General features: G+C 45.3%; 1 protein-coding gene across 2 annotated transcripts; it reads right to left on the reverse strand.

Moving 5' to 3' along the window:
• Positions 1-131: 131 nt before the first annotated feature.
• On the reverse strand, positions 132-16,651 carry LOC6726482 (trithorax group protein osa). Of its 2 annotated transcripts, XM_039298048.2 has the most exons (3): positions 15,900-16,651; positions 11,270-15,547; positions 132-3,014 (listed from the first exon to the last, which is right to left on the reverse strand). In XM_039298048.2, the coding sequence occupies exons 2-3, from the start codon at positions 15,318-15,320 to the stop codon at positions 2,944-2,946; spliced, it is 4,122 nt and encodes a 1,373-aa protein (XP_039153982.1). In that variant the 5' UTR covers positions 15,321-15,547; positions 15,900-16,651; the 3' UTR covers positions 132-2,943. The 2 variants fall into 2 exon arrangements, with proteins under 2 accessions (XP_039153982.1, XP_039153981.1); XM_039298047.2 differs by lacking the exon at positions 132-3,014 and having other exon boundaries at positions 9,247-15,547.
• Positions 16,652-24,150: the final 7,499 nt, after the last annotated feature.

Below are 24,150 nucleotides of genomic sequence, written 5' to 3' on the forward strand. Positions count from 1 at the left end.
GAAATTCATTTGCGTATGAAAAATTACTTTCGTTATGTTTCCAATTTTGTGTGATGATTTTTCTTCCAGGATAACGTAGTGTCATGTTGCAAGGACATACCCTCTACAAAATCCCAGTAAAACGAGAAGGCTGTAGTTTACATTCTTTATTTCGGTTCAAAAAAATTCATTTTTCGTCTGTCGTGTGTCAGTTTTTGCATTACTTTCAATACCTTTTGGTTTCTTTTTTTTTTGGCTTGACAATTTTCAATGTGAGGGGGGTGGTGAGGCGTAGGGGGAGGGGACCCCTCCGTTTACATGGATGTACACATAGATGTATGTACAGGTGTATTTTAGGGATGCGTAACGGGTGACAATTTATATAAATTCATTTTGGGTACATTGAGATGTGCTTATTAGAGAACACACATACATATACATATACATATTCATATATATATATATATATATTTAGACTGACTTTTCAACACTGAGTTTTCCTAACTTTTATTATATAAAATCTTTGTTAAAATTCCTGATACGAGATGGGTTCTCTTGAGGTTACTTGTTTCTTGTTCGGTTTTGTTTTTGTGGCCATAAGTCTGTAAAAATGTACAAATACCAATGCACGCACACACACAACATATACGAAAAATCATTGTTTGCAGTCGACAATGATTTCGATATTTTTAAACCATTATCTGTGTGCTTTTCCTATTTTTGGTGGAGCGTTAGTAGAGGTACACGGTTCCTTGTCGAATTATTGAATATAATTAAAGTGTTTTTCCTTCTTTTTTTTTATTTTGGCATTACTACGACACACACATGTGGGAAATTCCTTTACAAACCGAAGGGAATTCATTATCCACTTATAACTTTAAACATATTGATTGAGTTTTCGCCGAAATGTGAATAAAATCAAATATTATTATTATGAATTTCCGGTCGGTTTGTAAAGGAAGCACCCATATTTACATACACATACTTTTCCTATAAACTCCATGGCTGATTTCAGTGTTTCGTGTTCGTTTTTTTCACTTGGTGCTGCTTAAAATGTTCTTTTATCCTTTAAATATACATATACCCGATCATCATATTCGTATGTGTGTGTGTGTATAATTTGTAGGTTGCTTTCGTTCGGGTTTTTTTTGTTGTGCTCCCTTTTGTTCAATAATTAATTGCTAAAATTTAACATGTAGTTGCTACATAATTTAAATATGTTTACTTTCTCTCGCTTCGGTTTTTCCCTGAAGAAATTGCATTTGGCTCAGACCGAAAGGGTCAAGGGTCATAATCAGAACCAAAGTGGTTTTCGCCTGCATCAAGTATTGCTTAGGTGTTCTGCATCAAGAAAAAAAAAATAAAATAGAACTATAGTTTGCACATATGTAGTTGCAAACACAAACGAGGGGTGGAATAAGATAGATTCGGTGTTCCGAAAAATGTAATAGTCCTGCAAGGATACTCTTTAAATCGAACGTATTCTGATGAATCCTTTTCAGTAGCACGCATATACATATATATGTATATATGTACATATATCTATGTATGTAAATAGAGCGGACAAACTCCAATTGTTGCATCATAATTATAATTGCTTGCAGGACCATCGAAATCACTTGCTTCGCTGCCACTCTCTAGTTCTCAATGGGATTTTCGTTGTTGAGATGATTGGGGCAGGGTATAGATGTGGTTGTGGGTGTGGTCACCGCCCGCCCACCTTGCGCCACCGCCCCCCGGGGGGCGTGTTCGTTGCGTTGTCATATGAGCAACAAATTCACGGTAGCTGGCCAAACTGTAAAGATTCAAATTTAAACTGATGACAATGCCGCGCAACTCGAGGGTTGGGGGGATGGGTGGCGCAGGGGGCGTGGCCATTAAGCCTAGAAGTATCCTTCGTACAGGATATACATACATATTGTATAGGTGTGTGTATAAATAGCATATAAACAATTACATTTAAAGTTATTTGTTTTAGGTTTACGTATAATTAGTTGACATTCTCTTCGATTCGTTCGCCTTCCCAAACTAAAACTATAACTAAAACTAAAATATTCCTGCCGATCTGATCCGATCTTCAATCGATCATTGTTTTATTGCTAACGAGGTAGATTTCTATTACTTTCTGAGCGGTTCTGCCGAGGTAATCCTTTGTGGTTCTTTGCTATCGCTAGTTTTCGTCCTTAACATTTCGATACAAAAAAAAAAAAAAAGAATACATCTGTTAGTTTCATATTGCACAGTAGACACTCCCAACTGACGGATGAAATGCGTTTCGCAAGGCGAGCCAATTCAATTCAACTCAAATCAATTTCAACTAAAAGTATTGCCCCTGCTGCTTTTAACCTTTTGCTATTTAAGTTTAATTATTGTTTTTCCTTATTTTGTCGTTTGCCCAATAAATGATATGCACAATGTTGATATAGGAGACAATGTTCTTCTGCTGCATCTTCTCAATCCTGCCCATCTAAGTTTTAGTCCTTGATCCTTTGTATGTACAGCTTAATGGTTGCAATTGCATTTGTGTGTGGATTTGTGGCTAGGAGCGTTGGGTGAGTGGGCTAAAAGTACGCGAGATAATGCCCGGATTGGTGCAGCTATTTGGCTGGCTACTTGGATCCTTGGATACACAAAGAGTTACATATGCTAAATTTACGCTAAGGAGATTCGATTTCGTTCGGGGGTTCTTCTTTCTTGGGTTCGTCTTTCTCTCGACCAGAAACTAGTTGATTGCACTAGGAATACAAAAACAAACAAACAAAAAACGTTCATGTAGATCTATAGATCCTGGAATCCTTTGTGCAGTTGATGATGATGATGATCGAGAGGGGTTGGTTGGTTGGTTTGCTTGGAGTGCATGTGGTTAGTCCACCATACACCGTTCAAATTTACGGGTATCCTTCCTTCCTTGGTGTCCTTGCCAAGGCGCCGAGTTCGCGGTTTGTCCGAAATAATTCAATTCGCTTAAATTTTGATCCGTCGCTGGGCGTTCCCTGGGTACATCGATGGATGCGATTTGTTCTGCCTCCTGGATGCTGCAACGAATCGAAAGCGAGGGGATTGTTCCATTAGTGCGAGATTAATGCCAGTGTCGGGGGCGAAAAGGCCAAACCGAAAGCCCAAGTTGGCTAATTAGTCAACGACAGACGATGACAAGTACGCAACTGTATCTGTATCTGTAAATGTATCTGTATCTGTATCAGCGAGTTTTGAAACATCTGTTTCGAGTTCGGTACTTGTATCTGTATCTGTATCGAACGAGATCGGGGAGTGGGGGCTTCGGTGTAAGGCTTGCTATAAAGGAATCACATCGAACTCAAATCCAATAAATCTCTAATCCAATTTTAACTCATTATGCTCATATGCACACACGATCCCACAGCGGTCTCGCTCGCACCCCCGAAAGTGATTAGCCATAAGGCCAGCGCTCTATAATCTGATATCTAAGATGTTGCTCTTTTCCTCCCTATTCCGCTGCCACTCCTCCCCTCCTTCGTCGCCGATTCGGTTTCGGCGTAATTCCTATAATTCGTATGATTCTGCTTCTCCCTCTTCTTCTTCTCCTCCATCGCTCGCTTTGTTGTTTCTCTTCTGTGGCCCACAATCCACAAGAACGACAACAACAAGGGGGAACGCCTTTATTTTTTTCCTTTTTTTTTTAATTTCAGCTCGGCTGTCTTCTTCTTACATCTTGATGTGTGTATGCATGCGTCACACCAAGGCTTAGATTATACACAGCGAGAAATTGCGCGCAAATCACAAATTATAGAACTCGAAAAATCAGAAAATCAGATTAATGCATTTTATAAAAATAAAAGATATAACAATATATTCGCTTTCTGCTTTTTGATAATTTCTAGCTTTGTTAACTTAAGTACCGTTTTTGTTCGGTGTGTAGCTCTAGTATGTAGTCTAGTATCGCGGCACTAATCGTTTTCTACTTAATTAAAGCTAATATAGTTCTACAATTTGCCCCAGAGTTTGGGAGCTGGAGTCATGCAATGCGCGGCATGGTCGCTTCTAACCCAAATGCGACCCCCCACCTCCCACGCCGCCTATCTCTATGCCATTCCAGCCATTTATCTTGGCTGGCTGGATTTCGGATTTGGGATTTTTGTTGCCGGATCGCCGGGCTTCACTTAATCTGCAGCGCATCAGCAATTAGCGGAAACTCGTCATAAAAAAGTAGCGGAGGAGGAGGAGCAGAGCGAGGCGGCGGGGAGGGGAGAACGGCAGCAACAACACAGATTGGGATAAAGAGCCGACAGCAACAAGCAACACAAAACAACAACAAAAATATATATAAAAATAAAAGCGAAAAGACCAACAAAAAAAAAAAAAAAAATGTTTTGGCCATAGTTAAGTTTTGTTGTTTCTTTGGTTGAAACTCAAAAACTCAGTCGGTTCGTTTCGCGGCTCAAAAAGATTTATTTTGTTTTACTTTACTTCTTGCTGTCGTCGTTGTTTTTGTTTTTGTGTGTTTTTTAGGTTTTTTGTTTCTAACTGATTGTGAGACAAAATTTCGTCTGAATTGGAATTAGGACACACACATGAAGTGAAGCTTCGAAATGTTGCAACAATTTTTTGGAAAAAAAAAAAACACGACGTTGTTGATTTTCGCTTGAAGACGCAGCTGTGCGCCATTTGATGACGCTCCCCTCGCTTCTTATTTTTATTTTTATCTTTAGTTTTCCCTTTTTTTTTTTTTGTCTCATTTTCGCCATGCGGCAGCACAGCACCACTGCCCCGCCCAGCCAGCACCGCCCCTGCTCTCCATTTATCATTTCAGATTTTGAAATGCCCCACAGCTCGACACCTTGCCCCGCGCCCCCCCGCCCCGCTCCTCCACCGCTCAGCGCTTACTTTTCGCCGAGGATGCGGAGTTCGTTAGCAAGTTCGTTGCCTAAGTCTTTTGTTTTGAATTCCCACCGGCATTTTCAATATACAGTTAGCGGCCGATCGACTTGGGCTGATAAAGCAGGGATATACGAGCCATATTCCGAGAGGATCAAGCAGGAGGAATAGCAAGGAATAGCCAGGAAGTGGTAACAATTGAGCTACTCTATTCTTGGACCAACCAATCCTCGTTGCATAAAAATAAACACTATTAGTAAGCAGTGATTAAGGCAAGCTAACAGCAAAATGGGTAGAAATTAGTCACTTAGATGAGCGGATAACCCCAAAAGCATACTCGCAAATATGTATTGCTGTGTGGAGAAGGAGTTTTAGATTATAATTATAATAATTATTCTTTTATAAAATAAGATGCATCGCTATTTGGGAATCATATACTATATATCTCTGCAACTTTCTCTCATTTCCTGCCAGACAAGTGCCTTCAATTTGTATTGTTCTAAATGCATTTCTATACAATCTATCCTGTTTTGCCATAGGAAGGAACTACGCCTAGATACTTCGAGTCCTGCGACTGTATCTGTATCTGCATCTGTTTTGGTATCTGTATCTATATCTGGCCATTTTCCAAGCGGCGTAATTAAGGTTCTAGACCGACGCTCGCATTCCTGGCCGGACATGGCAGATGCTCGAAACAATGTTTAGCCAAGCCGAGCTGAGTCGAGCGGAGACGATAATCATAATGATGCCGATGATGATGCGGCGGCCATGCTATCCTGTCATCTTGGTCCGCTCGCATCTCTTGGCCTTCGAGTTCCTGTTGTTCTTCTTGCCGTTTGTCATTGAATTTTGGAAATCAAATATCTAAGACCGTAGCTCTCGGGGGTTGGTTTCCTCTAGTGCTCACACACACACACGCACACACACATGCCCGAAATGAAAGCAAGAAATGGTTAACAACAACAGCCAAGACGCTATGTGCAGAGCCTTTGATGAGTATACACACACAATACACACACACACGTACATTTATATGTGGAACACAATAAGTATTTTAGGATGCTGTCAAATGTTTGGTAATTAAAAAGGAAATTTCTCGGTCTAAGCCAAAGTCAAATGGGGGGAAAACCTATCGAAACCTTAAAAAAAAGAAACGATGGAAAATTTCACATTTCCCCGGAAAGAAGAACAACATTTCGCATCCCAAAAATGTGGGGGGCGGGGATGTGGGGTGAACGGGGGTGGGCAGTGGGATAATTTCCATTTTTCCGAGAGCTAATTTGATTGAGTTCCTGTGTTAGATGTCAGCGGAGCCGTAGCTTTCTGACAGTTTCAACTTAACCTTTTCATTCAACCGAGGACGTGAAATTAGGCAAAAACCTTTTGAATATTTTGGGATTATGTAAGCTGGTGCTTTTCTATTCTTTTTTTTGGTTGTCAATGCCAAAAGTGCAAGGGTAGATAATGAAGATTGCAAATGTACATATACTTTGCACAAGTGTGTATAAATCATATGATAATATCATAATATCATACGAATATATAGTATTATAGTATATAATATAGTATAATGTAGTATCTTTACCCAAGTATCTTTGCCCACTTAGAACTGTAAACTGTAAACTACTGCTTTCTAGACGAACAAGGCTGAGGAATTGGGTAATTCGGCCAGGAGATGGAGATGCAGGGGTGACCCTGGGAACAGCAAATACAAAAGAACAGTTAGCCCGGCGCGGGGAACCCACATCCAATCCCGGCCAGAAATGTAAACACAGTCGGCGAAGAGGAAAGAGCCAAGGAAGCAGAGAGAGCGGATCACACATGTTTCGGCAATCGCGTGGGAAGAAGGGGCTGTGGATGTGCAAGACGGGTCTTCGGAGCCGCAGAGGAAGAGCAAGAGGAGGAGGAATGTGGAGAAGTTGAATGCGAAATTTGCACATCGATCATATAGCACAATTTTCGGTTGCGGTTGCCTCACTTTTGAATAGTGAGGCTGCTTCCTTCTGCAAAACAAAGACACAAAAGCCTGTCAAGGCGAACCTATTGTGTATTGTGCGAGAAGTTTTCAATATACATATATATATAGAGATACATATACATATATACATATTTATTTGATTTTTTTTTTTTGCCATTCAAAGGAAGATTCTTTCCTTCGCCCGATCTGTGTGTGTATAACTATGAATCATGGTAAGTGCTAACGCTGTACATATACATACATACATATATATATATATAGCTGAAGAATCGGTGGAAAGAAGGAAAGAACAGCACAAAAGGGATGGCGGGATGGTGGGATAGGGGAGGGGGGCGAACGAGCGCACATTTCAAGGATTACACTGCTCGCGTGCGAGCGAGACGGGGCGATCTACTGTCTTTCGAGGGTACGAATGTATCTACAAGATACACACGCACACACTGGGACAAACGGACACGAAGGTAGACAATTTCTACCTGGATACCCGATCAAAATCTCTGCCGAAAAACACAAGAAAACGAAAACGAATACGAATACGAATACGAAGAGCAGGAGGAGAGCGAGAAGATAGAAACGGCGAAAGAGGGAGGCAGCAACTGAGCGCAACATCTTGCCGAAAAATTAAAATTACAGATGGTTTGTTGCTGGATGAGCATATGTACAGGAAACCAGTTTTTATGTTCAACAAACAAAAACCAAGAAACCAAGAAACGCACGGGCACCGAAAACCGAGTAGAAGATACAAACACAGATGCAGATACACATGCGGCGGCACACAGATACACCGATACGGACACCACACCACACACACCACACACCGATGCGCGCCAAACGCGGCAAGAAGACCAAGCGGCCAAAGACGCGGAGCAGGCGACGTTGGAGGAGGCGGAGGGCAGCGTTATGATGGCATAGCCACAATTGTTGCTGCTGCCGCAACTGGTGTTGCTGTTGTTGTTGCTGCTGCTGCCTTTGCTTTTGCTTTTGCCTTCTTTCCATTGCTATTGCTATTGCTTTTGCTTTTGCTTCGAGTGTCGCGCAAGCGCAGCCCCCAAAAAATCTTTGAAAATGCCTAAAAACCGCACGAAAACAATGCCGGCAAACTTGGAGCCACAGTTGCCAAGAGCCCATAGATATCTTAAGCAAGAAGATAGGGATTTCTATGCAGATAATCAAGCTAATGCATAATCTTATAAAGCTGCCCACTGATCCTGAGAGATCCTATCGAAGTAGCTGGTAGACAACAAGACAATGTATCTTGTGAAGAGATTTCCTTGCTTGGCTAATGGCTAATTAAGAACCATTTGGTTAGAGTAAGTGTATCTGTTGATTAGAGTTCATAGATAGATATAGATATAGATCATTCCGCATGGAGTGAATCCTAGAATAATAGTTTGGATTTTTTGCAACTTTTCCAATGAAATCCCATGTGGTTGCTATGCAACCCAGATTGAAATTGCCAAAATTGCCAGTGTATGTGCGTGCACATACTTACAGATACATACATAACTTGTATCTGGGTCTATTGGGCACCCCTGGGCTTCGTGCTTGCCGAGCATATATCGTGCGTTTTTCTACGCTCCCTGGGAGCGGAGGAAGTGAAGGAAGGTAGCAAGAGATACAAAGATACTCGAACATGTGTTGGCGCAATGTTTTCACGCTGCGAAAACCCAGATCGCTAAGGATGGCGAGGTCCTTTGTGCCCGAGGATCCTGCGGCGGCAGCGGAGCAACAGGCCAGCCGGTTGCCACACACAAGCGACGCGTATCTTTGTATCTACACATGTCGCTTCTGGCCCGCCAATCGGCGCTTCTGCTGCGCCTCTTTCTTCGCAAAAATTGAGCCTCACTCGAACAGCCGAACTACGAATTCGGATGCGGATTCTCAACCTCAACAACTGGATCAGAGGGGGGAGGGGGGAAGGGGGGTTGAAGAGGCGGCGTCGAAAAATAAATATTAAAGACACGCACGTAATTTCTTTGGAACTAGCTGCGAAGAACAACAGGAACCACAATGAATTTCTACAAAAATAATTAAGAAAAACGAAAGAGAGAAGCGACACACACACACACACACGCACACACACACACACGCACACACACGCATTTGTTCAACATTTTATGGCCAACGGTTGGTCGGCAATTTCAGGCGAAAGAAAAACATGGTCAGCAAAACTGAAGAATCCGGATAATGGCTGTTACATCCAAGCTAAACTGAAAAACACACATGTACATACAAACTGAATAATATGCAGTCCAATGAAATCGAATGAAAGAAAAACATAAATTGCGTAATTTTCACTTTTTTTGGTTTTGTTTTATATTTGTGATTGAAAAAAAAAGTCGTGGGAAAAGCATCGCATTGGTTAACAAATAAGGTAAGAGAAATAATTACAAACAAGATGCTGGGTGTCTAGAAATGGGTATCAAATGATAATGTTAAATAATTACAATTGGTTTTATTGGCGGAACATAAGTTAGGGGCAACTAAACGTAATAAATACATATATATGTAGGTATAATAATACGCGAACAGGTGCGTGCGTTTGTGGCTTAGAAACATAATAATATCCCTGATTTCGCATTTCCTTGCTTGGTTTTCCCATTTGCATTTGCATTTGCATTTGCATTTGCTCATGCTTTTTCTTTTTTGCTTTTGCTTTTGCTTTTGCTTTTGCTTCCTTTTGCTATGACAGACAATTTGGCGTTTTGAAGGCTAACATATATGCATATATGCGTGTTGCAATGCGTTGGTCTAGTAACTAGATATAGTATATATATGTATATATATCAATTGGCATATAGTTGCTGATTTTTAGTTTACATATCGTGTATATGGCATTCGTGTGTGTTTGTTCCTCCCGATTACAAAACATAATCAATAATCAAATAATAGTTAAAACAGGTTACAAATTAAAATACGGCAAAAAAAAGTGCTACAACTAGTGTTTACACATGTAAAATGGAGTATGTATAAATATCTATATATCTCTATATATATATAGGTGTGTATAATTATATTCGCCCTGATTTAAAGCGTTTCGTGGACTGCTGTTTGCTGAGGTATACTTGATGGTTTAGGTTTACACGTTATCATAGAGGCCTTACAAATAATGCGTAAATAGTACAAATAATAATAATACAATTTAACATACAAATAAAATTAAATAATTTGCTGCTACAACAATTAGGAATTCTGGCTGTCTTTCAATCGTTTCACACATACATATGGCAAACTCACTACAAATTACAGGAATGAATGGATTAATTGGGATTGTGGCGCGGTGGGTGGCACATTGTCACTTCGGGGGGAGTGGCCGGCCCGCTGTCTAAGTTATTGAAATGCTGCGGCTTTGCGATCAATTCTAAGTACTTTCGTGTTTGTGTTTTTATTCCCCCAGAAAATACAATTAAAAAAAAAAAAACAAAAAAAAAAAACAATTAATTTAACGAGTGAAACGGCTAAAACAGCGAATTATTGCCTGCCAAGCAACAAAGTGTGTTTTTTTCTTAACGAGCAAGGGCGAAACTCGTTGAAACTGAATCGGAACAACCCCCAGCCCGACCCGAATCCTGTGCCCCAACTGCAGAGCCGCTCCAGCTGCGCCCGCAGCCCAAGCCGCGCTCAGTTGCCCGCTGATCCGCCGCTCCTCAGATCCTCGACAAGCCCAAAGCCCAAAGCCCAAAGCCCAAAGCCCAGGAGCATTTCAAAACCCAGAAACTGGCCTGCCCACTACTCAGTAGAGCTCTATGCTCTTCTCGATCATCTGAAACTCCTCCTGCACGTACTCGCTCTTGATTATCATGTGATGATCGCCCAGCTCCTCCTCCTCATCTTCCTCCTCCAACATATCCATCTCCATCTCCATCTCATCCTCGTCCTCCTCCAGCAGGCTGTCGTCGTCCACGGCCACATCGTCGATGTGCCGCTTCAGACTGAGGCCGGAAGTCAGACTGGGATTGACGGCCTGGACGAGAGCAGACGCTGATACAGATACAGGAGCACATGCGGCAGTGGCAGGAGCTGAGGGAAGTGCAACTCCTGCGCCTGGCTCACTGCTCACAGCCGTCACCGTTAGCGAGCGGGCAAATGCCGCCTTGATGGAACCAGCGGCTGGCGCACCTCCCAATCCCGCCGTGGCAGTGGCTGCTGCTGCTGCGGCTGCTGCTGCCGCGGCGGACTTCTTGCCCACCACCCGCGGCCGGTTGTGCGTCTCGAGATGCTTGCGCAGATGATCCTTGCGACAGAAGCCCTTCTCGCAGATGTCGCACATGTGCTGCTTCAGCCCCGTGTGGATGGCCTCCACGTGTCGGCGCAGGTCCGTCTTGTGGTGGAACTGCTTGGGGCACAGCTCGCACTTGTGCGGCTTGTCCTGGGTGCGGTGGCGACCCAGGTGCGTGGTGTAGACATCCTCGCTCTGAAAGCGCTTGCCGCACTTCTGGCAGCGAAACGGGTACTCACCGGAGTGGAAGCTCTTGTTGTGCTGCGTGAGGTAGCAGTTCTTGGTGAACTCCTTGTCGCACTCCAGACACTTGATCCGTCCCGAGGGCAGGGTGGTCGAGTGCGGCGACGTCGATCCGACGCTGCTGTTCCGCCGTCGCTTCGTCGTCGATGGTGTTGCGTTGCCGCCACGCCGCTTCTTGGCCAGCGGCTGCTGGGCCATCGACTGGGTCTGATCCGCCAGGATCTGTTGCTGCTGCTGGTGGTCCATTTGCTGCTGTTGCTGCTGCAGCTGCTCCAACTGCTGGTGCTGCATCTGGTACTGCTCCATCTCATAGTCCTGCTGGTGCTGCATCAGCGTGGCCATGTCCATCTCCAGCGCGGGAGTCGCCCGCGAGCTGCTCACTGTGGGCGAGTAGGGCGTGGAGAGCACGGTCAGCGTTGGCGTCTGCGCCTCCTGCTGCCCGCCCTGCTGATGGGCATGCAGGGCCGTGGTCAGCGTGTGGACCGGCGGCAGGTCGCCCTCCTGCGGCGACCGCTGGGCGGCCACCGAGTACGGCGAGAGCGGGGCATAGGGCGCGAACAGGGATGTTGGCATCAGCTGCAGGATCTGGCCATCGCTGGTGGTGATCTGGTTGCTGTAGCCCCCGCCGGCCGCTCCGGCATGCGCCTCCGGGCCACTACCAATAATAGTGTGATAGCTCATTGTGGGGTCCAGCGGCTGCAGCTGCTGGTAGCATTGCGGCGGCGGCGGCATGATGGGCATGTGCATGGTGGGCGGCATGGGCATGGTGCTGGTGATGTGCGGCGGCGGCGGCTGCAGCGGCAGCAGCTGCGGCGCTGTGATGGTGGTGAGCGGCATGGGCATGGTGGGCGGTGGGGAGCTGCTGGTGGGCGAACTGCTGCTGTGCGGCAAACTGTCCGCCAGGATTAACGCCTGCTGCTGCTGCTGCTGATCCAGTTGGTGAAGCTCCCGCTGCTGCTGATGATGATCCGCCTCCTGGCGCTGGTGCTGCTCCCCCAGCTGCTGATGGAGCGGGTGGAGCACCGCCTGGTAGTGGTGCACCAGCTGCTGCTGCGGCGGCTGCATAGTGTCCGGCATACTGGTGGTGATGGTAGTAGCTAGCGGCGTGGTGCTGGTGCTGCTGCACTGCAGCATATTGCTGTGCATGAGCGTGGGCATGGGCATGGGCATATCCAAAGCCAGCATGTTGTAGTCCATTGCCATAGGCGGCAGCATTCCCATAGGCGGCAGCGGCTGCGGCGGCGGGGTGGTGCGCGAGAAATCCGTTCCCTGCTGCTCCTGCCGGTAGATAGTATGGGGCGAGTTGCTGCTGGGCGTGCTGGGATTGGTGTTGCTGCTGCTGAGCGTGTTGGGCGTGCTGCTGTGGTAGTGGCGCGCCGCCAGCAGATACTGCTGCGACGCCTGTTGATGCTGATGCAGGTGATCGTCCGCCTGCTCCTGATCCCGCAGCTCCTGCTCCTCCGCCTCCTCCGTGGCCATTGAGCTGCTGCTGCTGCTGCTGTGGCTCCTGTCCTGGCTGTGACTGTGATTGGGATGCGTGTGTGTGTGGGTGTGGGTGTGAGTGTGGTTGCTGTCCTCCATTTGCTCGCTCTTTATAGCTACCGTGGTGGCCGCCGTTGTTGTTGTTATTGCTGTTGTTGTGATTTGTGGTGCTCGGGTTGTTGTTGTTGGTGGCGGCGTGGTTGTTGTTTCGTTCAGCAGGCCCCTCATTTGGGAGGACGGCATTTGGGTGGTGTTGTTGTTGTGTGGGGCGGAGGGACCTGCTAGCCCGTTTGGGTGACCGTTCAAAACGGAGTTGTGGTGCTGCGGCATCTGCTGCTGATGGTGCTGCTGCTGTTGTTGCTGCTGCTGGTTGTTGCTGTTGTTGTTGGAAGCGTGCTGTGGTGAAGCGTTTGTCGTGGATTGCACTTGTTGCTGCATGTAGCCATAGCCGTTGGCGGTGCCATTAGCATAGCCGTTGGCCTGCTGCTGATGGTGGTTGAGGTGGTGCTGCTGCTGCTGCGTGGGCGAGGGTGAGGCCGAGTACTGGGACATGGCAGCGCCGCCCATCGCTCCCACGCCCAAGCCGCCTCCTCCGCCATAATCGGGCGGACTTCTGGGCGGCTCCGGGGGTGGCACATTGGCCGGCGGCGGCGCTATCGGCGGCTGTTGCTGCTGACCCTGACCGCTGGCCGAGGCGGCAGCCGCAGCGGCGGCCGCAGCGGCTGCGGCATTGCCCCTGCGACTGGGCTTCGTCACCGGGTCGCGAGCGGGATGGTGGTGCGCCGAGATGGGCAGGGTGGCTGGATCCGGCTGACCGCTCGACTTAACCGCGTTCTTGTGCAGCGTCGTATTGTAGTGGCGCTTCAGATGGCCCGAGCTGGTGAACCACTTGTTGCAGGCCGTGCAGTTGTACGTTTTCGGACGGCGCGCCTCGTTCGACTTCCAGGTGGCCGCCTTGGCCGTCAGGCTGTTGGCCGGCAGCACGGAGCTCGAGCTGGGTGGCTCGAAACCGCGGTATCCACCTCCTGGCGCCGCACCCGCCGCGCCCTCCTGCCCGGGTCCGCCCGTGGTGGTGCTGGGGAACTCCGCCGGACTGGTGGCCACGCTGGCGCACAGTTCCGCGCCACCGGCTCCGCCAGCTGTGGGATCGAAGGACTTGTCCACGTAATGCTGCGAATCGGGATACTCGGACTTGATCAGTCCGTGGCCGCCGTACTCCTGCTTGATCAGCGTGGCTCCGCCAACGCCGGTTGACTGATGATAGGGTGACTGCTTTGGCGAGTAGTAGGGCGACTTGTCCACGCCTACTCCCAGCCCCACGCCCAATCCCTGCTGCATGTAGGGTGGCAGGCCCTCCACGGAGGCCACCGTCTGCTGTGGCTGCTGCTCCCAGCTGTGGAGTGCGCGCTGCTGCATGGACTGCATCGAGTGCAGCGGATCCGGCAGAGCGCCCAGCGGCAGTCCAGCGACCACGTCGTGCTGCTGTTGTTGCTGCTGCTGCTGCTGGAGCAGCTGCTGGTGATAGACCATCTTCTGGGAATCTAGGTCGAGTAACTCGCCGGGATTGGCCGCTGCGGATCCAACGCCGGGTGGCTGTGGCGTGGGCATCTCCTCCTTGATGTACGGCGAACTGGCGTAGCCGCTGCTGCCGTACGGCGACTCCCCGTGCACGTTGGCGATGTGCTCCTGTAGCTCCGACTCGTTGGTGGTGAGGATGCCGCACTTCTTGCACTGCAACTTGCATCCGGCACTTCCGGCGGCTCCGCCTGGTGAGCCTGGTGTCTGGCCACTGGAGCTGCCCAGCTGCAGGTGCGAGGACGTCGACGTTGGACTGCTGCTGCTAACCACACGCGGACTCATGGCCACCGCTGTGGTGGTGCTGACCGCGCTGGGCGCACTGCCCGCCTCCTCCTGTGCCGCGCTGGCCGTTGGAATGCCGCCCAGTCCGGAGGTTGGCGTCTGCAGGTAGGGATGATAGCGCACACCGGCGCTCTTGCCGTAGTCAACGCCAACGGCGCCGAAGGCGTAATCAGTGCCCTGCTGCTGCTGCTGTTGCTGCTGGTAGAACTGCTCGTAGCTGTTGATGTAGCTGCTGGCGTAGCCCTGCTGCTGCTGCATGTCCCCGCCGTAGAGTCCGCCGTAGATCTGCTGCTGTTGCTGCTGCTGTCCGCCAGATGCGGAGTACATGTGGTGGGTGGCGTACGGCTGGTGGGTGATGCCCGTTACCTGCTGCTGCTGTTGCTGCTGCTGCTGGGGATCTCCTCCACCCATGGCCTGCTGCTGCTGTTGCGATTGTGGCTGCTGCAACTGTTGCTGCGTCGATTGCTGCTGCTGTTGCGTGGGCTGCGGCGTGCCGGGTTGATTATCACTGGAGTCGGCGGCGGCGCTAATGGTGGCATTGGGTGTAGCGGGCGCACTGCCAACGCCGCCCGATCCTCCCGCTCCTGGGCCGCCCGATCCTCCTCCTCCTCCTCCTGCTCCTCCCCCGCCACTGTCGGTGGCACTGCTGGAGGCGAGCGCCTCTGCCGCGTGCAGGGGCGGCATCTCGGTCTTAATACTCGTCATGGACCGCTACATAAGTCGATGCTTGGTGGCTGCTCGGTGTTCCGCTTCTCATGTCTCGAGCTCTCCGGGATCAGTGGTGCATCCTCTGCTCCTGCTGCTATTGCTGTTTGCTTTTCGTTGGCTCTGCTGAGCCGATCGTTTTTGTTTTGGGTTTTTATGTTATATGCTCTCGTTTCGTTTTATTTTTTTGTGATTTTTTGTTGTTTTTTTTGTGCTTTGTATTTGTACTGAAAATAAGCCAATTATTTTTTAAGCCATTATTAGTTTGAAATTAGTTGAGTTGCGAACGAAAAAAAAAACAAACACATGCACACTGTGTTTTCAAAGCTTTTGGTGTCTAACGGTTCTTGGTGTCCATTTCACTTCGATGCGATATCGCAGGCACTTTTGTTATTTGATTTGGATCGTGGAAATATACAATAGCTTTTACTTGCGAACGTAAAATGTCAACTGCAATTGTTTGTGGAGATCGCACATGGACGCTCACGCACACTAGCACACACACACTTGAAAAAAATATATATGCATAGGAAGGATCCTCGCTGAAGATCCCTTTTCGTTCTCTTTTGCGTTTCTTACTTATCTGCGCCTCGCTTTGGGCACTTCTTCGTTGGACTTGGACTGCTGCTTCGCTCCTTCTCCTTCTGCTCCGCTCCTCCGCCTTCTTCTCTCTCGCCGCTCCTCTTCGGCGAAGCGAAAGACACACAACAGCAGACTCGATAAATAATACGAAACTGAACTGAACTGAACTGAAGAAACCAATATCGGAACCGCAACGAATGCTGGTCAATTTTGAATTTCGAATTTTGTTTTTGCGAATCGCGAGGGAAGCGAGAATGGCGATGCGATGTGATCGCACACACTCTCTCTATCTCTCACTCTTGCTCTCTCTCGCCACTTTTTTTTTAGCGGTGATTTAGAGTTTTTCGGTTTGGGTTCGCTTTCCGCTTCGCCCTTTTCCGAAAGATCACTGGAATTCGCGTTTATCGTTTATCGGGGATCGGATCGAACAGAAAAAAATTGTTTACGAACACAAGTATTGCATCGGAATTGAATTTGTTGTTGATTCCCGAGCCGCGATTAGTTCGTTTAGTTTGTTTTTCAATTGGTTTGCCGAAAAGTTGTTGCCAAAAATGTTGCGTTTTTGTGAGTGGGGAAAATGAAACAAAAAAGGGCGCTAAAAGTAGCCGCTCCACTCCGTTCGCACGCTTCGTCGCTTTTTCACCCGTGTCCTTCTGTCTGCTACGGCGTTCCAAATACAAATGACCGACAAATACACCGCCGTGCATGCGGGACATTCGTTCTACCCGTTCTGCCGGCAGCGACGCCGGCGGCGACGGCGGCTGCGGCGTCGCGGTCGACGCACATGCGTGGCTGTGTGTGTGTGTGTGCGCTATGTACACTGCGCGGCGGCGTTTCGGTTATGTGCGTGCTGTCTCTGTCGCGCACGGCTGCCGTCGCCGCCGCTGCATTTGATTTTGCTTTGCTTTTGGTCTTGCCTTTGCTTTGCTTTGCGCTGCCTTTGCTTTGCAATACCCTTTGCATTGCGAGTACCACAAGTTAGCTCGGAATCAAGATAAATTATCCATGCATATTAGCATTAGTTGAGACCTAAGTTATGCAATCAGATCGAACTACTAAATCCTCTCTAAGACAAACACTAGTTGCAATTTAAATGCTTATATTATACGTCTCAGACTTGAGTGGCATTAAAATTGTTAGTGAAACCTAAGGACCTTATATTTAATATACATATGTTTAAAAACCTTAAAAAAGTACTTTAAGTAAGGTGATCGATTTTGCAATAACAATCCTTAGAAATTGAATGGATCGTGATTGTAAAGTGTATTTGAAATAAGATACAAAGCACGCAACTTCAGCATTGCATTCCCAGCAGCAAATCAATAGCTTTGATCATGTTAAAATGATTTTCCACTGTTTATTTATAAAATTATTTCGCAGTATTTGCATTTCTGGATATATACAGCGAACTATTTTTAAGCCGTCCTAGGCACTAAAGATGTTATATGCAATTGTTTTCTTTAGGATGGTTATGGTTGGACTTCGAAGTGTTTATGCCGATCTCTAGTTTAAAACGCTGGCAGTTCGTCGAAGTCATCTACTCACCATATAAATAAATGTTTGTTTTTTTCTGTAAGAATAGCAAAATGTTGCTTGAGTGGCGATAATGTGGATTTCCAAAGAACACAGTGAGGCACCCTGATTGGTTGGCCCTTTTGTGTGATCCACCGATTGAAATTCGCCATATCGCAACTCGGCTAATTTAAAGCTGTGTTGCAGTTCCGTTTTTAGCCTTGGTACGAAAAGCGGCTTATTAATAGACTGACTCCTCGGCGCGTCTTAGTCAGATGTTGACTCACTGGACCGGGCCAAAACCAATTCGCACTACTAGCCTAGTTTCTGAGCGACCGACGATTATCGACGTCACGGGTCTCGTAAAAGTTGAGAACGTTCAAAAAATTAATAAACCAAACTTTTATTGCGTTGGGCACACGGGAGTGCAGAGCGCAGAGCTGAGAGACAACGAAAGCTAATCTACATTTAAAAAGAACGGAAAATCGTAAGTCTAGACTAACGGATACCCTGTTAGCTGATTCTGTTTGCAGGCTATCTTTTTTAGCTAAGCCAAATAGTTTTGGTTAATTATTTATAAAGTTTCGGTAATGAAGCAAGTTTTGATTTATTTTGTGGGATATTAAGACTAAGCAATTGCTTTAATGATGCAGGCGATCTTTCGTCTGTCGAACGGGTATGCTCTGTCCAATCTACGATTAGGGGGTATAAATAGCGACAGAAAGGGTTTGAATCTGTAGGTAACTATGGGGTTTCAAGTTGTTTTACGTTTTATTTTTTGTTTTGCTGGGAATCAAGCTCAGCTGAGAATGGCCCAAAAGTATTTAAAAATCTCGTAAGAGAACAGGCGAGGGCTAATGGAGCCCAGATACGAGTACCTCCATCGCAGCCACACAGATACGACTCCGCTGTGCGACTGTGTGCGTGGGGCCTTGAGGAAGAGTTTAGATTGGAGTAGGGCCAGAAGAGGGAGGGAGAGCGAGAGAGGGCGAGAGCGAGAGAGAGGCCTGAAATTTACATACATGATTGTCATAAAAAATCAGCAAGCAAATTGTCAAATCCCTAAACTGACAATAAAACAATAAAGCAACGACGAAGACGAAGGCGCGGGCGAGACGGACGACGAAAGTGGGTGGAAGTGTGGAGAAGAAGGCGAAGAAGAAGAAGGAGGGGGAGGAGGAGGAGGAAGAGGGAGGGAGGGAGAAAACGATTGGCGATATGAGTGATTGGCAGTGAAAACCGGCTGCAAATCCCGAGATCCGATATCCCACGAATCTCACGGATAGTTAAACGCTGTTAGGAGATTTCTATGAAACCAATTAGTTTGTTAAAAACATATTTTTATTCAGCTATATATGCATATACTACTTAAAACAAAAACGGTCAGTCCCTTGCTGTACATTTAATTTGTATTTTCTTGATTGCACAATTCATTTAATTATTAAAAAATTTATTTATCATAGTTAAAAAAGCATACTAACCATTTCTTAATTATCCTCAATTTGATATTGATTCCCTAATCGGTAATTAACTTACATATGCATATGTACATGCTTATGTACATATGTTTTAGAGAATTATGAACATGTAGAAATTGTTAGCATATGTTGCCTGCGGTGGCAGGTGGCGAAATGGCTGGTGGCAAGAGGGGCGGTCATTGCTGCAAAAGCTGATGCAACTGTTGCAGCTGATGCAGTCGACTGCACTGGGATTAGCCCATTTTATGGCGCATTTATGGGCACGCAACAGTTGACCTGCAGTGTTGCAGAAGTTGCAGGCAGGTCATCTGCCCCTCCAGGTCTGCAGATACAGATACATGGTAGCAATTAATGACACCCTGTAATCGGATGTAATAACCACGAAGTACCAGAAGGCGACACTTGTCACTTGATAATTCTCTACAAATTGGAGTTTACTCCTTTGAAATGAGAAATATAGTGAGAGATCTGCCATTATGTTTTACAGTAGTGATCTTCCATCATAGTGACGATTGCATTACCAACTTTATTAATCAAAAATAATAATGCTCATAGTATTTTCTTAGTCTGGTGCCTTATCATGTTAGAAAATCAATTTTGAAAGAGCGCAGAGTACCTGAATTTGGACCTACCACCACCTGCAGCATGGGATTTGTCATCCCTGCTACTTGAGAGCAATTCTACGCAGAGTCTCTGCGCCACATGCCTCTCCATACCCGGATCTCGATCCTCGATATCCAACCGGGTAATTGCAAGGTGCGTGCATCGATATGTCTCTGCTATATCGGCAGATTTATACGGACAGACAAACGGACGGACGGACAGACAGACAAACGGACAGATAGACGGAGGAGGGCGGAACGAGGGTGGATCTTGCGTGCTGGTGTCAATCACAGTCCTTCTATCGCTCGGGTCGGGTTTTGGTCCCTCTGCGTGCAACTTGCGCACTTGTGTGCCGCAGTTAATGACTTTTTAATTGAGCGCGTACAGATGTCCGTCCCAGCGCCGTCACTTTTTCCCTTTTCTTTCTCTTAATTGCGCGGCACGATGGCAGCGAAATGAGCAACTTACACCTGTAACTTTGAATTCTCAATAATGCATTCTAACTACGTGGATGCAGGATTTCAATAATGTGACAGTAGCAATATGTTTATAACTGTATTTTTATTAAGTATGTACATAATACAATTAAAATGAAACATTATCTTTGTTCATTATTGCTCATGCAACCAAAGTAGATCATCTTGCAAGACTGTAATGTTGTATGGAATTCCATATGCACTCACTTCTTACATACTTCTTACATACACATATTAAATGCAGTTTTAAGACTTCTTTTTATTTAAAATATTAATTGGTAAATCCAACAAGAATGTATATTTCATTTGCTTTTAATTCGGTGCTTATATTTGCCAGCTTTTCATTAAATGTAAGTTATGTTTAAGATCAATTAGAGATGAGTTTAGCACAACTTTAAAATTTGTTGACATATATGTACATATGTACATATGTACATACACGAAGATTTATTTGTTTATATACTTGCATATGTACTCGTGTAGATTTCTATGTAAACGCACGCATTTATCTAGTATTTGCTCTTCACACGATAATTGTGAATTACAGAAATTGCTTACTTTTCGTTCTATACCCTAACAGAGGGTATCTTAGTTTTTTTTATAGAGGTGATGAAACTGTGAAAATTAAACCTTCTTAACTATATGTAGAAAAAAAGAAATCCAATTAATATTAAGAAACTCATGGTTTGTATCACATACATATGTATGTATGTACATAAGCATATGTACATGCATATGTACATATGATCCTATAAAAACAATCGGGTTGAATATTGTCGTCTTTATAGGGTTGATTTTAAAGATATTTTCAAGTAATATGATTTTTTCCCAGTACATGAGTAAATCATACCACATTTTCATATAAAATATATAACTTGTGAGCAAATTAAATACAATATTTTAAATACGTAAATACTATCTTGTATCTGTCAATATCTCTCCCAATTTATGTACATTTGTACATCCAGATATGGTCATTATTATTACTATTATTCATATTATTATTAAAACTTTGTGCGGATCGCTGTGGTGGGCCATTGTTGTTGTTTTTGTGTCTGTTGTTGTCTTGTTTGCTTGTCGGCTGTTTTCGTTTGCACAATATCTATATCTCACTCTCTTTCGTCCCTGGCGTTTTCTTTCGTTTTCTCTTCCCACTCTCCGCTTGTTTGCCCAACACTTCTTCTTCTTCTTCATCTTCTTTCACAGCGCTCTCTTCATCTTGCTCTGCTTCTTCTTCCACAGCGCCTTGAGTTTCGGTTCTCATTTGCATATCTCAAAGATTTTTATTTTTGCCAGTTACGATTTCAATTACTCGCCAGAAGAAGAGGAAGAAGAAGACGAAGCAGCAGAAACGCGAAGAAGAGCATAATAGTGATAGATGGATTGTGAAAGGGGGAGAGGGTGGTGATGGGTGGTGGGAAGAAAGAGAAGATCGATGGGTGAAAAAGAAACGGAAGAGCCGAACAGCCGGCAAGCAAAATAATGATCTTAGAGCCTCTTAAAACAGGGTGAAATGCGAGAAAAACCATCACAAAAACTAAGTACACACATTCACATACAGATACATATACAGATACAGATACGAATGACGATGGAAAAACACAATGGGCAACTAAGCCAAACCAAAACAACAAAACGAGCGACAAATACTGCTCGATCATAATTGAAAAATGCATGCTGGCCAGCAAAAACAATAACAACAGCCAAACAACAAAGAGAGAAAAAACAGCAGATGCAGAACGCACCAACAACAACAAATGCCATCGCATATTTTTAAGCAGTGGCAATGGAAGAGAAAGAGAGGGAGACAGAGGGAGAGCGACACGAAAAGGAGTTGAAAATGTAAAGGAATTCAATTTGAAATGCAAACAATGCAGCTCACACGCACACACACACACATGTACACATGCAGCAAAATGGCAATGGAACACGAACAGCGAAATGAGCAGAGAAGAAAGCAGCGCGGCGGCAGAGACGTCGGCTGAGGCAGAGACTACACTCGAAGAAAAACTGTGCAGAGTTACAGTAGTGTGTCCTGTGTGTATTTCATATTTATCAAACAATGATTATTTAGCGGGGATTTTCTTATTTTTCTATAGAAATATAGAGAAAGGGTAACATAGATGTACGTACAGAGTGTAAATGGGGATAATCTTAATCTAATTTTATCCGCAATGTATGGAAAATACAAATAAATCTTATAGTGCGGTATACCAATAATTAGAGGGTTATTTAAAAAAAAGGTTCTTACTCAAAAGGTAAAATTCAGTTGCGTAGGGGTTGCTATAGAACTGTAAAATACTTATTTCTAGCTCCAAATTTTGATTAAATGCAATGAATTGGTTGTTTTAAGAGACATTTATTTCAGTGTATGTTAACTTACACTTTCTACCACTAAAAGTAAGAGTATAATATACGATTCGAATCTAACGGATAATTGCAATGAAATTGCGAATATATGTATATAAAGAACTTGTATTATAGGGAAATACCGACAGCTTTTCGTCTTTATTTTAACTACCTTTTTTCAGTTATTAATTAATGTCATAAAGTCGTAGGGTTGCCACATAGTGCGACAAGGCAAATTGACACCGGAAATTGGGTAAACGCAGCCCCATCGGCGTGGGCAGTTGGCTTTCAGGGGGGAAAAGTGTGGGTAAAGTGGTGGGGAAGGTGGCAAATGGATGTGGATGTGGAAGGGTCACAGCTTGGCTGGCATTTCCTGTGGCCAACTGTACCTTCTCTTCCACACACACACACACACACACAAGCACAGGGGCAGGCTTACTCACACATGCGCCGAGTTTTAATCATTTAAAATCGCAACTGTTATTAATATTTAAGGCTTCCACATAATGGAAAGCATACACACACACAAACGCAGACACACACTCCTCGCCACACATACATATGTACTTACATTGCAAGGAATATATTATGATATCTACTCGTAGTATACTATTATCTCGAGTGGAGTTTTAAAGTTAATGTGGCGACAAAAAAGTTAAAAATATTAAAAATGATTTTTGCATGACTATATGAGCTGTTTGCATTGCAAATAACTATCGTTAGCAATCTGAAGAGCCCTCTTAGGTAGGCAATACTTTTTAGCCAGGATTTTAATATATACTAGATACTTTATTTAGATACTTATTATTATTAGAAACTTTATTTTGTTATTTTATTTAATTTATTATTTGGAAAGATACAGCTGCAAGGCCGGGAATTTGATATATTTTTGCATTGACCTAAAGTAATTTGTTGTCACTACTAATTAAATAAAATAATACTATAAAAAATATCAAATAATAGGAAAGTTAGACATTTCCTTTTCTCATTCCCTTTTCTTCCAGTGCAGCTTCATACATTTAATTCCACATGGACTTCCGAAATTGAACTGTATTTCCTCGCTGTGCGGCATGACCGTCGCCGCATTTTCGCCCACATGACCGCCAGCATACTCCGATCCCCCCCACCCCCTCGAACAAAATAATCCCCATTCCCCCCCCCGCCCGCCACTCACAACGCTCTAAAATATCCGAGCGCCAATTTAAATTTAATATCGACGCATGGGCGGACAATCCACCACCGACACACGCAGGACACTCGCAGGACTACAGCTCCTGCTGCTCCTTGTACTCTCGTAAATCTATTTGGCACATTCATGCATAAAGTATTTAGTATCTTCGAGATACCTTTTTAACCGCATGGCAACTACACACGCACAAGGGGGTGGGGGGTGTGTGTGTGTGTGTGTGGCATGGGTGTTGGGTGTTTGGCAGGCGTCAAGTTCACATGGCAGCCAACCAAAATGCGCGGACACTGGGAGAAAATCGTGGGGTGAAGGGGGTGGTGTGGGTGGGGTTGGTGGTTACTTGGACCAAACGGCCGACACTTTCACTTGCAAATTTCTGTGGCTGCTGCTGCTGTGTGTGTGTGTGTGAGTGTGTGCGTGTGTGTCTGTGTGCTTTTGATTGCGATTGTGTGTGCGTTAGCCTTCCAGCCCAAATAAATTAATTTCGAATGTAAACTCGGACGGAACAACAAACACAATTTAAACTGAAGACACACACACACACACACGCAAGCCAATGCAAAGGATATACCTCAAGATATTAGGAATGGGTTGACTTTCAACTAGGATTAAAAGCTTAAAACTAATGCGGATTAGATGATCAC

Source organism: Drosophila simulans, chromosome X, assembly GCF_016746395.2.
Source record: "Drosophila simulans strain w501 chromosome X, Prin_Dsim_3.1, whole genome shotgun sequence".
NCBI classification, from domain to species: Eukaryota; Metazoa; Arthropoda; class Insecta; order Diptera; family Drosophilidae; genus Drosophila; species Drosophila simulans.